Genomic DNA, 13,345 nt, shown 5'->3' with positions numbered 1-13,345 from the left:
CACTACCACATAATCATTCAGAACACATAATTCATGAAGTAGACCTCTAAGCCATAGAGCTTCTTTAATAGCTTCAGTGGTGGCAATATATTCTGATTCTGTAGTGGATAGTACAACAATATGTTATAACTGTGATTTCCAACTTACACATGAATTAGATAAGGTAAACACGTAAGATGAAGTAGATTTCCTACCATCCCTATCACCCGCATAGTCAGCATCTACAAAACCTTTTAATTTTATGCCTTCTCTATTAGCACTAAACTTTAAGCCTACGTTACTAGTACCCTTCAAGTACTTTAACAGTCACTTTAGCGATTCCCAATGTTCAAGTCCCGAATTAGCCATATATCTACTGAGAGTACTAACAGCAAAACCTAAATCAGGTCTAGTGCAAATCATCAAATACATTATGGAACCAATCACATTTGAGTAAGGTACTCTACTCATGTATTCAACTTCACGCTCATTGCAAGGAGATTGTTCCTTAGATAGAACAAAATGATTAGCAAGGGGCAACGTGACAGGTTTGCATTCACTCATATTGAACTTTTTCAATACTTTGGATATATATGGAGACTGATGCAAAAACAAAACAGAATTTGACCTATCTCTTTCAATTTCAATACCTAAGATTCTCTTAGCCTTACCTAGGTCTTTCATGTCAAATTCACCACTTAATTTTATTTTTATGTTATTTATCCACTTAGAGGATGATCCAATCAAAATTATGTCGTCCACATAGAGCAACAAAAACAGATAATTATCATCAATCTCATTGTGTTGAAAGTACAGGCAGTGATCAAATTTACTTCTTTGAAACCCTATAGTGAGTACAAAGGAATCAAACCTCTTGTACCACTGTCTAGGAGATTGTTTTAACCCATACAAGGATCTCCTCAGAAAACACACATAATCAGATTTTGACTTATCCTTAAAGCCTTTAGGTTGATTCATGAAAATTTGTTCATCAAGCTCACCATGTAAGAAAGCAGTTTTTACGTCAAGTTGTTCAAGTTCCCAGTCAAATTGTGCAACCAATGCGAGCATGACCCTAATAGTGGTGAACTTAACAACTGGTGAGAAAATTTCATTATAATCAACGCCCTCCTTCTGTGTGTAGCCTTTAGCTACTAACCTAGCTTTAAACCTTAGGGGTTCCAAATTGCTAGTTCCTTCCTTAACCTTAAAAACCCATTTGCAATCAACAATTGATTTGTTCTTAGGCCTAGGTACTAGCTCCTAAGTATGATTCTTTTCCAAAGAACTCATCTCTTCTTTCGTTGCCTTAAGCCATTCATTAGATTGATCACTGCCTATTGCTTCTTCAAAAGTCTTTGACTCTTTTTCAGCTAGTTCCTCATAACTAGCCTGGGCAAAAACTAATTCAGATTCAAAACCAAACCTTCTAGGTTCCCTCGACTGTCTCCTCTCTCTATCTCTAACTAAGTTATAGTTAGCTAAGGGATTCTCTTCCTCATAGTGTTCTTCTGTCACTATTTCATTACTATTTTCAACTTCGGGTTCCTGAGTTTGAGTCTCCACCTCATTTGAGACAGTAGGGGCAGGTGGACTGAGTTTTCCTAACTCCACCTTAAATTGGTCTCTCTCTTCACCCGATTCTACTTCACTCTCGGGTTCAGTTTTCCCTTTAATACACGGCATTTCTTTTTCGTTAAACGTGACATCTCTACTTATGATGATCTTAACTCCATTTTGGCTTCAATCCCATAATCTATAACCCTTAACACCTTCGGGGTATCCTAAGAAAACACACTTCCTAGCTCTAGTTTCCAGCTTACCCTCACTTTGATGAGAAAAAGCTGTACAGCCAAAAGTTCTAAGTATCGAGTAATCACTCAGTTTACCCAACCATCTCTCATGTGGAGTATCACCATTCAATGCAGCAGAGGGTGTAAGATTAATCAAATAGCAAGCTGTCATAACAGCCTCACCCCAAAATGACTTGGGAACACCCGAACTGATCATCATGCAACGTACTTTATCAAGTATGGTTCTATTCATCCTTTCTGCTACCCCATTTTGGTGAGGGGTGTAGGGAACAGTCTTATGTCTAGTTATGCCGCTTTATTTACACATACTATCAAATTCTTTATTGCAGAATTCTAGGCCATTATCAGTCTTTAAAATTTTGATTTTCTTGCCAGTCTGATTCTCCACTTGTCTCTTCCAATTATTAAAACTATTGAAGGTCTCAGATTTATCCTTCAAAAGATAGACCCACACTTTCCTAGTGTAGTCATCAATAATAGACAGAAAATACCTATTACCACCCGATGTGGGGTTACTGGCAGGGCCCCAAAGGTCAAAGTGCACATATTCGAGCATGCCTTTAGCTCTATTAACACTTGTGGAGAAAGAAGTTTTGTGATGCTTACCAAGCATACAATGATCACAAAATGGCAAATCTGACACACAGTCATTACCAAAAGCACCCTTTTCATTAAGTAGCTTAAGTCCCTTGACTCCTACGTGAGCAAGCCTATTGTGCCATATGTGTGTGTGATCAATCTTGACAGAGGAGATAGAGGAATTCATATCTCTAATCACTTCCCCAGTAGTAATGTATATATCGTTTTTTTTAATTTCCTTAATGGAAACTAAAGCACCCTTGATCATTTTTAGCATACCATTTCCAATTTTACCAGTAAAGTCATCCTTCTCAAGTTTCCCTACTGAAATCAAATTCCTAGACAATTCAGGAATATGTCTAACATCCTTTAACGTATACACAAAACCCGTGTCAAATTTTACGTTTATGTCACCAATTCCAGCGATAGTATAGACAAAGTTATCACACAGCACAACATGCCCAACTTTAGATTCATGCAACTTACAAAACCAGTTCTTTTCAGACTTCACATGAAAAGATGCACCAGAATCAAGTATCCACTCATGGATGCGGGAATTAACAGTTAGATTTAATTCAGCAGTGTATGCAGCTGGACTTGTAATCATATAGACCTCACCACCACTTATATCAGAAGTGGATGCTAACACATTTACCTCATCTCTCTCCTTAGCTTTTAGCTTACCCTTCTCCTTATGACAATCCTTTATAAAATGCCCTGTGTTTCCACAACCATAGCATTTTCTCGCCTTAGTTCTAGATTTTGATCTGGACCTACCTTTGCCCTTCTTTTTCCATCCATTACCACTTGACTCGCCACTAGTTTGATATCCCTCACGACTATTTTGCCTAAATTGAGTTCTACCCCGCATCATATGTACTTCACCATTCCTTTTATCATGTTTTTCAGCCTTAATTTCCATTTCTTTACTTCTGAGGGAATCTATGACAATTTCAGGTGTTAACGTGTCTCTGCCATACTTAATGACATTCTTAACTTCCTTATAGGAATCAGGGATTGCATTTAGCAAAATTATAGCCTTATAAGTTTCGGACACAGTCTCATCACAATTAACTATGTCTTGCACCAATTTGTTAAACACGTCTAGATTTTCATCAAGATCCTTTGAAGAATCCATTTTGAAACTAAAAAAATGTTCAAGCAGGTAAAGCTTATTAGGTGTAGACTTAAGCAAATACAAGTCTTCTAATTTCTTCCAAAGTTCTTTGGTGTTTTTTAATTTACCCACCTTTCTTAAAACAGCGTCAGACAAGTGTAAGATAATTGAGGTATAAGCAAGCTCATCGGCTTCTTCTTTTTGTTCTTGTGAAAAATCAGTTGAAAAATTGCCTTCAATGGCTTTTGAAACCTTTTGTTGGACTAAAATACCCTTCATTTTTTGTTGCCAAATAGCAAAGTCACCCTTTCCGTTAAAAAATCCCAAATCAAAACTATGAGTTGTCATCTTTACACAATAGCCAAAAAATGCACAAACCACAATCAAACCACACAAAATAGTCCTAGGGGTCACAGATAATATACTCCGTTCTAGATTCCCAGAGTTTCGTAAGACTCGCGGTCTTAGATCAAGGGAATGTTCGAAAGGGTAAAGTCACGGTATTTCTAACGGAATAAGTAAGCAGCGAAAATAACAATGCAGTAAAAAATACGTCTAGCAGATAACTAGTCCCACAATAATTTTGATCACTAAGAATAACAAAACTGATTTTAAACCCAAAAACAAATACTCAATCAAAAGGATCAATTAAGAGCACATAACCCTAATTCTAGCACAAGCAATGGTTGCCAAGCAATGACAACCCCCAACCTATTGTCACCCCACACGATGACGCGCTAATGCTGAAAAATTAACGGGTTAAGCCAATTTACCAGAGCGGACGTGTCTGAGTCCGTATTATCGAGAGAGATGTGAATCTACTGTTTTAGGACCGCAATCTTGGCCTAAAGTAATTCAGTAGATATATGCAGATTCAACCGTCGATCCACCGGGGGCAAAATTGTCCAACTTATTCTGTATAACCTGAAACAGAAAATAAACAGTGTTAGTGCGTTCATGGGATTAAAATAAGCAAACTGCCCGAAGGAAGCTCGCCCGGAACAGCCGCCACGTGCCGTCGTCGGAGCTCCACACGCTGCCGGTCGCCGCCGCCGCCACACGCCACAGCAGAGGGAGCACCTCAGCCTGCTGAACCTGGATATGGGTTCGGTTTCGCCGAAAAGTGGCTGGATTGGCCGAAAATCAAGGTTGCAGCCGCGGTTCCTCAACCCCAAATCGCGATTGCCGCCGATTTTTTGTCAATTTTCAGGCCGAAAAAGCTTCAACTAGCTCTGATACCATCTGTAGGATCGAATTCCACAGCCAAACAGTGCAAAATCAGGCTCAGTTTACCAAAAACATCGACACCATTACTTGAGACAACTCCAATACCACCCTATGCCGCCACCGGTCCGGTTGCTATGGATTGGAAAGAAGAAGGCCAAGAAAATACCCACAATATATCAACCACAAAGGTCACAGAGAGAGGGGGAAGAAGAGGCCGAGAGAGAGAAGCTCACAAAGAGGGGTTTTTCACTCTAATGGAGGCCGAGAGAGTGAGGGGAATATATGCCAAGAATATTGTCCAAAAAAGGTAAGTTACAATTAGGGCTAAGTGGTGGATCAACAAACAAGGCTCGACTCAAATAATTGGTCCTCAACAATAATAATATAGCCTTCCAAGGAATGGTGCGGGAACCGTGAGCAACACTATAAAATAGGTTACTTCGAACGGTCCATAACAAAGTGGATTGTGTTGTCTCGTTAATTGTGTCGATGTGCTAATCAATCATTAGGCCGAGGCCGATTGATAATAAACAACCAGGGTTACATCATCGCCCGGGGAGGTCGTTTGACAACAAAATTGCCTATCAATCAACCAAGACTGTTTAGTTTCTTGATCAAGATTCAATACCTGAGTTTCGGTACTAAAACTTTCATTATCAAGACTACGTTTTGAGGGCTTGGGAAAGTTGACACTTAAGGTTAAGGCATTGAAAAGGGTCGAAGAGGAAGAATCTATAAGAGGGGATGATGCATAAGTGGGAGACCCAAATGGGTGTTAGATATTTATATAATAAATATAATGTGCGAAAAAATAACTAATTTAGATTAAATGTCCAATTGGTGGAAGGTGTGAAACTTGGGTGGTAGGTTAGTGGTTTCGGGTCACATTCCACGCAATAATATAAAAGTCTTTGATTGGAGTCTTGGGGTTGGGCTTCCTTGATTAAATATTTTATTTTATTTTAATCATTTTCAAAATTATTTAATAGGTCAAAGTAGCCAACATTATATAGTCACTTTTTAACAACTCATTATCAATAACCTATTAACCACTTGTTATTAAATGTGCAAATATTTCCGGATCATAGTGGGGCGATTAGATCCATTCTGTCTATATAAACACACATCTATTCCAAAACACAACAAAAACGAAGTTATAAATTTTTATACTCGAGTTTTACATATTTTTTGGAAATACACTTGAGAGTTTTGAGAAACTATTCGTGATTGTTGCATAAGCGATTTGTGATCGTTATATTTTGGTATTGAGTGTTCACAGAAGTCGCAACAGTTGACTTTAGGGCATCATACGAGACTCGATTAGTCGATAAGTTTTATTTCTACATTTTACTATTACGTAAATTACTACAACTAGTTATCTTTTCAAATTCCAACAATATGAGCCTTTATTTGAATTCTTTTGCAGATGGGGTGATGGGCAATGTTGGGTTGGTAATTTCATTGTCTTCGGGTAAAGGGCAGAGTAAGATTGTTTATGGTGGCCATCTGGGGTTGACATAAGGGAGAAGAGGCTCTTTTTCCATGTGGGTCTAAACTGAAAACAGTGATTTGGGTAGCCAAGATACAGTGTTTTCCGGCGACTTTCGGATCGGAGCGTCACTTGATGGTTTCTTGTTACAATGGTAAGTGAAATGAAAACTTTGATTGATGCAAGTACATAATCAAGGAGAAAAGACTGCTAGAAAGATGGAGAATCCTTTAGGCGTGTTTGGCAAAGCAGAAAAAAAAGGAGAGAAACGGGGACGAGGATACAAAATACTAGAAAACCAAACACGACCTTATCCCTGTGGTTTGAGATTTTGCAGATGAATTTATTTGTTTGGGCTATTTTTTAATGGGAATTTGAGGAAAAATATATTTGGAATAGTGATTTTTTAAAGAATTTGTCGTTAAAAAAATAAAAAAAATTAATTTATGTATAATATTATTTTATATGAAAACGTGTTGCCAAAAATAAGGAGAAAAAAATACATTTTCTAAAAAATTGAGCCCCACACATGCAACCACAAACTGGTCCTCCACATTCTACGGTCAACATAGCCAAGTATTTGGCCTCCTATTCCTTCCAGGTCTATCACTTCACCAAATCCGTATAATACAAAAAATTTGGAGAAATCTATGTTGAAGTGCACCGACAACTAAAAAATATCCAGAATTATAAAAGTTCCGCTCAAGTAATGCTACGTGAACAAGGTCGTTGACATATTTAATTTTTAGGAAACACATATTAAATTTTGATTGGACAATTTTAGAAAATAAAAAAAGAGCTAGATAGGTGCAGGACAACTCCGCACTTGTCAACTACCATGTCTAATAATCCTGTCCAAGTAGCTTTATAACGTCAACTAAGTAACTTTCTAACCTCTCTAGTTAAACAATATTTATAAATTGATCACTATGTTACCATCATCTACTCCAAATGCAACTCAATCCATTAAATCTTGACATGAACTCAAAAACATAGCTTATCGAGTCTTATCGAAGCTCTTGTACATTTTTCAGTATCTCTATGAAAGTTACAGCCAAAAAGGCTTATTGGAGAGACTTTTTCTCGATATTCATATAAATACCTTAAAAGAGCCCGAAGAGGCACTTCACTATATTTTTGAAAAAGTTCCTAGATAATAAGTCTAAGAGTTTTCTTATTGAATAATTTTTGATAATTAAGTGGCAACTCGCATTAACTCTAATATGATTTTAAATGAGTGAATCCTTAAAGTTGTCTTAGAGCATTTTTCCTTGTTTTGACAGGTTGAAGTCAATTACTGAAAATTTCATATATTAGATCAGGAGATAATCATCTCTACTTCGCCATTACTCTTTTACCATATAAATCTTTTCAATCTTGACGTATTCTCCATTGACTAACAATCATTATGTCCATGTCATGAAATATAAACAAAGTGGATCACAAAAAATTTTTTAAAAAAAAAGTAAATTAAGGGCCTGTTTGAGAGTAATTTTTTCTCTCAAAAAATTGATTTTTTGACCATTATTTCACTATTCAGCCATCATATTTGACTTCTTCTCCGAGAACAATTAGCCGATCTAGATTAACGAACTATTCTAGATAATTCGTTAGTAAAACGAAAAGAATTAGGGAAAGAAGGACCCACAGGAAATGAATGAAAAGATCGAAACTTTTCTTCTAACTGTCAAAAAATCAATTCTCAAAATCACCTCCAAACATACTCTAAATTTTGGTTGAAGACGCTTAGTGAAATTAAGACACTGCCTTTTTCTTTTTTTTCCCGCAGTTTCAGCGTCTTTCATATCTTTCCTCTTTAGTCTTTACTTGACCAAAAAATGAAGAAAAAAAGAATTTACTTGGATCCAAAATCTAGCCAGTTAAATCTCAGATTCCCAGATCAAAGCAATCCCGCAGTGCCCCAATTCACAATACTGTATTACTTTAGATACAGACATAATAAATACATTATTGATAGTTGTATGCTACCAAAGACACACACACTCTCTCTCTCTAGTGTGTGTACATGTTGAAAGAGCATCTGCATAAACTGAAGAAATTCCTCGTGAAGATCAGCAAAAATCAAGAAAATCTTGAATATGGGTTTCACAATGTGTCTAAATTTGCTCCTTTTGCTAGCCATGGTGGCCACCAATATTCTGTCCCTTTACCACCTCTCATCCACCATCCAATCCACGCCACCGGGTCCTCCGCCAGTTCCCGACCACCTTATCCACCAGCTGACCACCATACGAGCCACCATCAACCACCTTACCAGCCTCCAACCCGCCACGCCATCTACCAAGAAAACCCCCTCCTCCACTCCTTCTGATCTCCTCCTATATACTCATATAGCCCCTATTGCTTCCTCTTGTAAAGACCATCCTATCCTCCTGCACCAGTACATGAATTACACTCCCTTTGCTTTGTGCCCAAATGACTCTCCCTTAGCTGAGGATCTTATTCTCCGAGGCTGTCACCCCCTCCCCCGTCGCCGCTGCTTTTCAAGAACCACATCCACCATCCCATCCTCACTTCCCACAAATCCATTTGCCACACTCCCGGAAAACACAGTATTATTAGGCCATTACAGATGCAAGACTTTCTCCTGCTTTGCAAATACGAAATCTGACATGGGTTTTGACATGAAAGTAGAGAAATCAAGATTCTTGGCTTATAACTCAGATCTGGATCTCCCAATCCAGCAGCTTTTCCAGCTTTCTAAATCAGCAAAAAGTGTCATTAGACTTGCACTTGATATTGGCGGTGGCACCGGCACTTTTGCTGCCCAGATGAAGCTGCTGAATGTGACAGTCATAACCACCACAATGAATTTTGGCGCCCCATACAATGAAGCCGTGGCGCTGAGGGGATTAATTCCACTCCATGTGCCATTGCAGCAGAGGCTGCCGGTGTTTGATGGGGTGGTGGATCTTGTGAGATGTGGGCGTGCTGTCAACAGGTGGATACCGCTGACCGCAATGGAGTTCTTGCTCTTTGATGTGGACAGAATATTGAGAGGTGGAGGTTACTTTTGGTTGGACCATTTTTTCAGTAAAAGGACAGATCTTGAGAAGGTTTTTTCACCCTTGATTGGGAAGTTGGGGTACAAGAAGGTGAAGTGGGCTGTGGCAAATAAGACTGATTCGAGTGGGGTGAAGAATGGTGAAGTTTATTTGACTGCTCTTTTGCAGAAGCCATTGTCAAAATGAGCCTCTGCCTAAGGTAATTTCCTTAACTTTTCAAAAAATGTGTGATTTGGGTTGATATTTTGTAATTGGAGTTCAATTTATTCGCATTTTGATCAGCTGAAGATTTGGATAATTATGTACACTCTGACAGTTGAATCTTGTGTTTTGGTTTTATTAGCCTAGTAATTATAAAGGACAACTGGAATGAAATAATCTCCTATAGTGGAATCTGATCTCTCTGTGGTTTAATGGCCTAGTGTAGAAATCTCTTCAATTGTTTCAAAAAAAAAAAAAAAAAAAAAAATGAACTCATTCGCCCTAAGCTATCTTTTTATCAAACATATACTGTGCTTCCGTGATTAAATTGTTTTATGTATTACAAGATAGGAGTGAATCTCTGAATGAAACAATCTCTGTAGTAAAATCTGATCTCTTTGGTTTAGAAATCTTCTATTGCTTCAAAATGTAGAATTCATTTTCTCTATGTTATCTTTCATTAAAAAATGAACACGCCCCGTGCTTCTATAGTTAGATAGTTCCAATGTAATGAAATAGAAGTGGATTCCTTCAAGAAGAGCTGCATGCACAAAGATGGGCCTGTCCGAAACCACAAGTCTTTGTGCTGTATTAATATCCATATGGAAGACGAAAGCTCATTGCAATACTCTCTGCCCAAATCTCCATCTAAAGACTCTAAAACCATGATCTTGTCCACATTAATCCATCCCCTGCATCAATGCTTTCTTGTTTTCATTACTTTCTTTATCTGCAATGGCAAGGCAAATTAGCTGTGCCAAAGGAATTTGACATGATAAGAAACTTTAGGACATTGATGCTTCTTTTTAGGTTACTTTGCTGGGAATTGACTTTGGATTGTGATGGTAACTGTACTGGTCTGTGTAATTATATTCAAGGAGTTAACGACAGAATTCGGACTTCTGTTCAATACAATTGTGCAAGTTCTTAATCATATCTAAGACGTAGTGATTTTAGCTTTCAATAACTCTATTCAAATAGAGTGGAATATGAACTAATTTGATTCTAAATCGATTGATGGAAATAGATTAATATCGATTCTTGCCTTTTGACGCCTCTTGGACTGAACAGATTAGTTCTTAAAACAAACCTGCTATATAAGGAAAAAGAAGGGCGGGGGGGGGGTTCACCGCTGCCTTATGTCGTTCGCTCTCTGTTCTTCTATTGTCTCTTTAACTGTGTTGATAAATTCAGGAAGATTTGTTCATTTGGTAGGAATGAAATATAAAAATTTCTAGGTATTTGGACTCTCACGAGGTTTGACATTGAATACAGAATCATTTTGCTTATTCTCTAAAGTGAAAGAAATTTCTATTAGATGATTTTATAATACTATCAACTATTATTAATTTATCATCATGACATAGGATTTACTCTTCGAATGGGACAAGTACTCCCATTTTTGTAATTCATGAGAATACAAGTAGTAATGTGCCCATCGAGAAAGGAAAATTGTAAGCAGTAATGACGTAAACACCAAACAAGGTGAAGGGTATCTGGTTTTGCACTTATGCATGCTTGTTCACACCACCACACACAGACCCGTTCCATTTATATATCTGTCTCTAACCTGGCTTCCCTTGATTTATAGGTAATCTTGCTATACTCTGACTGGTGCTGTGACATCTCTATGAGAAAACTTGTTCTGTTCAAAATTTACTAAGTTGAATCCTTTCCCCTTCGAAAGCTCAAGCAAATTACGTTTCTGGGTCAGACATTCAGCTGATTCTTGTTTGCTAAAAGCCCCTGTAGATTTAAAGAGATATAGGAGAGTACGAGGAATAAAAGAAGCTAAGATGAATCGCATGCTCTAGGAGGAAGTTAATTATATTGTCGTAATTATTTGTTGCAATCTATAAATTTATTGGTTACATTTTCCAGTAGGCTAGGAACTTTTTTATTGGAGATTAGGAAGCAAAAGCCAAAAGCATATGATTTCACTGTAGAATGAGTCTTTTGGCAAAGGTTTCGTGCAAAACTTTTATACTGCTTGGTATTCTAGTTATGAATACTATCTTGTAAAATTATTTTGTGCTTCTAAATAATTTGGTTGAAATTATAATTTATCTTCTTCTTGAATTTCGTTAATCATTTAGGAGGATCTTGATATTTGGGGCACCTTGTAGGAGAGTCACGATGGCTCAGCCTAAGCTTCTCCAATTTTGTAGCTTCTTAAGACTTTTGGTAAAATGAATTTGGCAATGCTAGACAATGTTAAGGGGAAAAGAAAAATTTTATTCATTTTAGTGTCATTGCCAAGTTGTGGCATGGTGGCATTATATAGACAAACCGGCGACAAATTCTTATGACAAAAGCACCACCCTATAAAATAGGGACGAAGTTATTAGCCAACGTGTTGTGTGATATTCTCCTATTTTACATGTTTTTCTCATTGAGCATTTGCTCATTTTTCCTATCCGCTACCTAAACGTTCCAATCTTGAAAAAGGCGGTTGAGCTTTTGATTTGTTTGCACCTCTGGGTTCTAGCATATGATGTTCGGATTCGGGTACGGGTACTATTTAAGTGTCAAAATTTTTATTTTCTAAAATGTGGCATACGGAGACATGGTTAAAAATAGTCTAAATTTCTGACACAGGTACATGAGTACATCTTTCAAACTTCAATTTTATTTTTTTTAGATTTTATTTTTGATATTGCCGTATTTTTTGAAGTAAAACTGACAAATTGAAAAAAAAAAAAAAAGGAAAAAAAAAAGATTAATTGTGTTATTTGAATATTTTATCAAACTAAAATATGTGTGTTGTTTACATTTCAACCTATTTTAAAGTTTATTATTCTAAAAATAGGGAAGAAATTTCATTATTCACAAAACAGATATTTTATATTTAAATATTAAATATACAGTTCTCATCTCAAATCCTAATTAATTTCCCCTCTCATTTCTCTCTCTCTCTATCTCTCCATCCTCACCCATTTTTTCTGTACAAATCCTGAAGCCAATTCCACCTTTTTCTCCCTCTCATCATCTTCTCAATCTATTCTCTCTACTCTTACCCCTCATCCTCTCTACCTCACAGTTGTCGGATGCAAAAATGTTGAAGAAGAGATGGAAGGTTGAAACAAAAAGAAAAAGAGTGGCGATGCAGCGTCTCGTGAGGGCTGCACGCAGCTGTTGACGAGACTTCTTTCTATTTGTTGTAGATCTGATCGGCCATCACCACAAACTCCGACCATCGTCATCGTGGTTTTTTTTAAATGAATTAATCTATGAAATTTACAGAGGAAGAATACGGCTTGAGAATTGTCAGGGTGGCTGGTGAATGTTTTGTAGTTTGAGTAGAAGTCTTGGTGGAGGATAGTGAAGTTGCAAGAGATTTTGGTGCTTTTCAACGATGGTTGTATGTGATGTAGCAGGAGATTTCTGTGTGATGTTTTTGGTGTTGTGGCGGTGGCTGTGCGATAGTGTTGGTGATTGTTGGTTTTTGGCTTTTTTGTAACAATGGTGGAGGTATTGGTGGTTGGTTGTGGGAATGGTGGTAGTGGTGGTTTTTGGTGGCAGTGGTGAATCTAGTAGTGGCAGTAATTTTTGTCAGATCACCGATGGATCTAATGGTGGTGGATGTGACGGTGTTGTGACCAATAATTTGGATATCTTGTGACTTAAAAATGACATGTGACCAATAAAAGTTTGACTTTGTGATCGATGAATAATCCGCAATCTTTAAGATTTTTATTTGTGGCCCAAAAATAATGTGTGACTTATAAAATTTTTGATTTGTGATTAAGAAATAAGTTGTAACCAATAATTTGATAAGTTGTGACTAGTTAATTTGATATTTTATAATCATAAAATAAGTTGTGACTTATAAAATTTGTAATTTGTGACCAATGAATAATATTTGACCTATTAATATGACAAATTTGTGATCGATGAATAAATTTTGACCTAT

General features: G+C 37.1%; 1 protein-coding gene across 1 annotated transcript; it reads left to right on the top strand.

The window, feature by feature from the left end:
- The first annotated feature begins 8,020 nt into the window (after positions 1-8,020).
- On the top strand, positions 8,021-11,459 carry LOC111370901. Its single transcript, XM_022992797.1, has 2 exons — positions 8,021-9,430; positions 11,024-11,459. Exon 1 carries the CDS (start codon positions 8,305-8,307, stop codon positions 9,415-9,417), a length of 1,113 nt encoding a protein of 370 aa, XP_022848565.1. The 5' UTR covers positions 8,021-8,304; the 3' UTR covers positions 9,418-9,430; positions 11,024-11,459.
- Positions 11,460-13,345: the final 1,886 nt, after the last annotated feature.

This window comes from Olea europaea, chromosome 21 (genome assembly GCF_002742605.1).
Source record: "Olea europaea var. sylvestris chromosome 21, O_europaea_v1, whole genome shotgun sequence".
NCBI classification, from domain to species: Eukaryota; Viridiplantae; Streptophyta; class Magnoliopsida; order Lamiales; family Oleaceae; genus Olea; species Olea europaea.
The sequence above is the reverse complement of the archived record's forward strand: the minus strand, read 5'-3'. Positions and strand labels throughout refer to the sequence as shown.

Bases quoted from the DNA above. Each gene is read 5' to 3' on its own strand.
- LOC111370901 (XM_022992797.1), top strand. From the start codon at position 8,305: ATGGGTTTCACAATGTGTCTAAATTTGCTCCTTTTGCTAGCCATGGTG.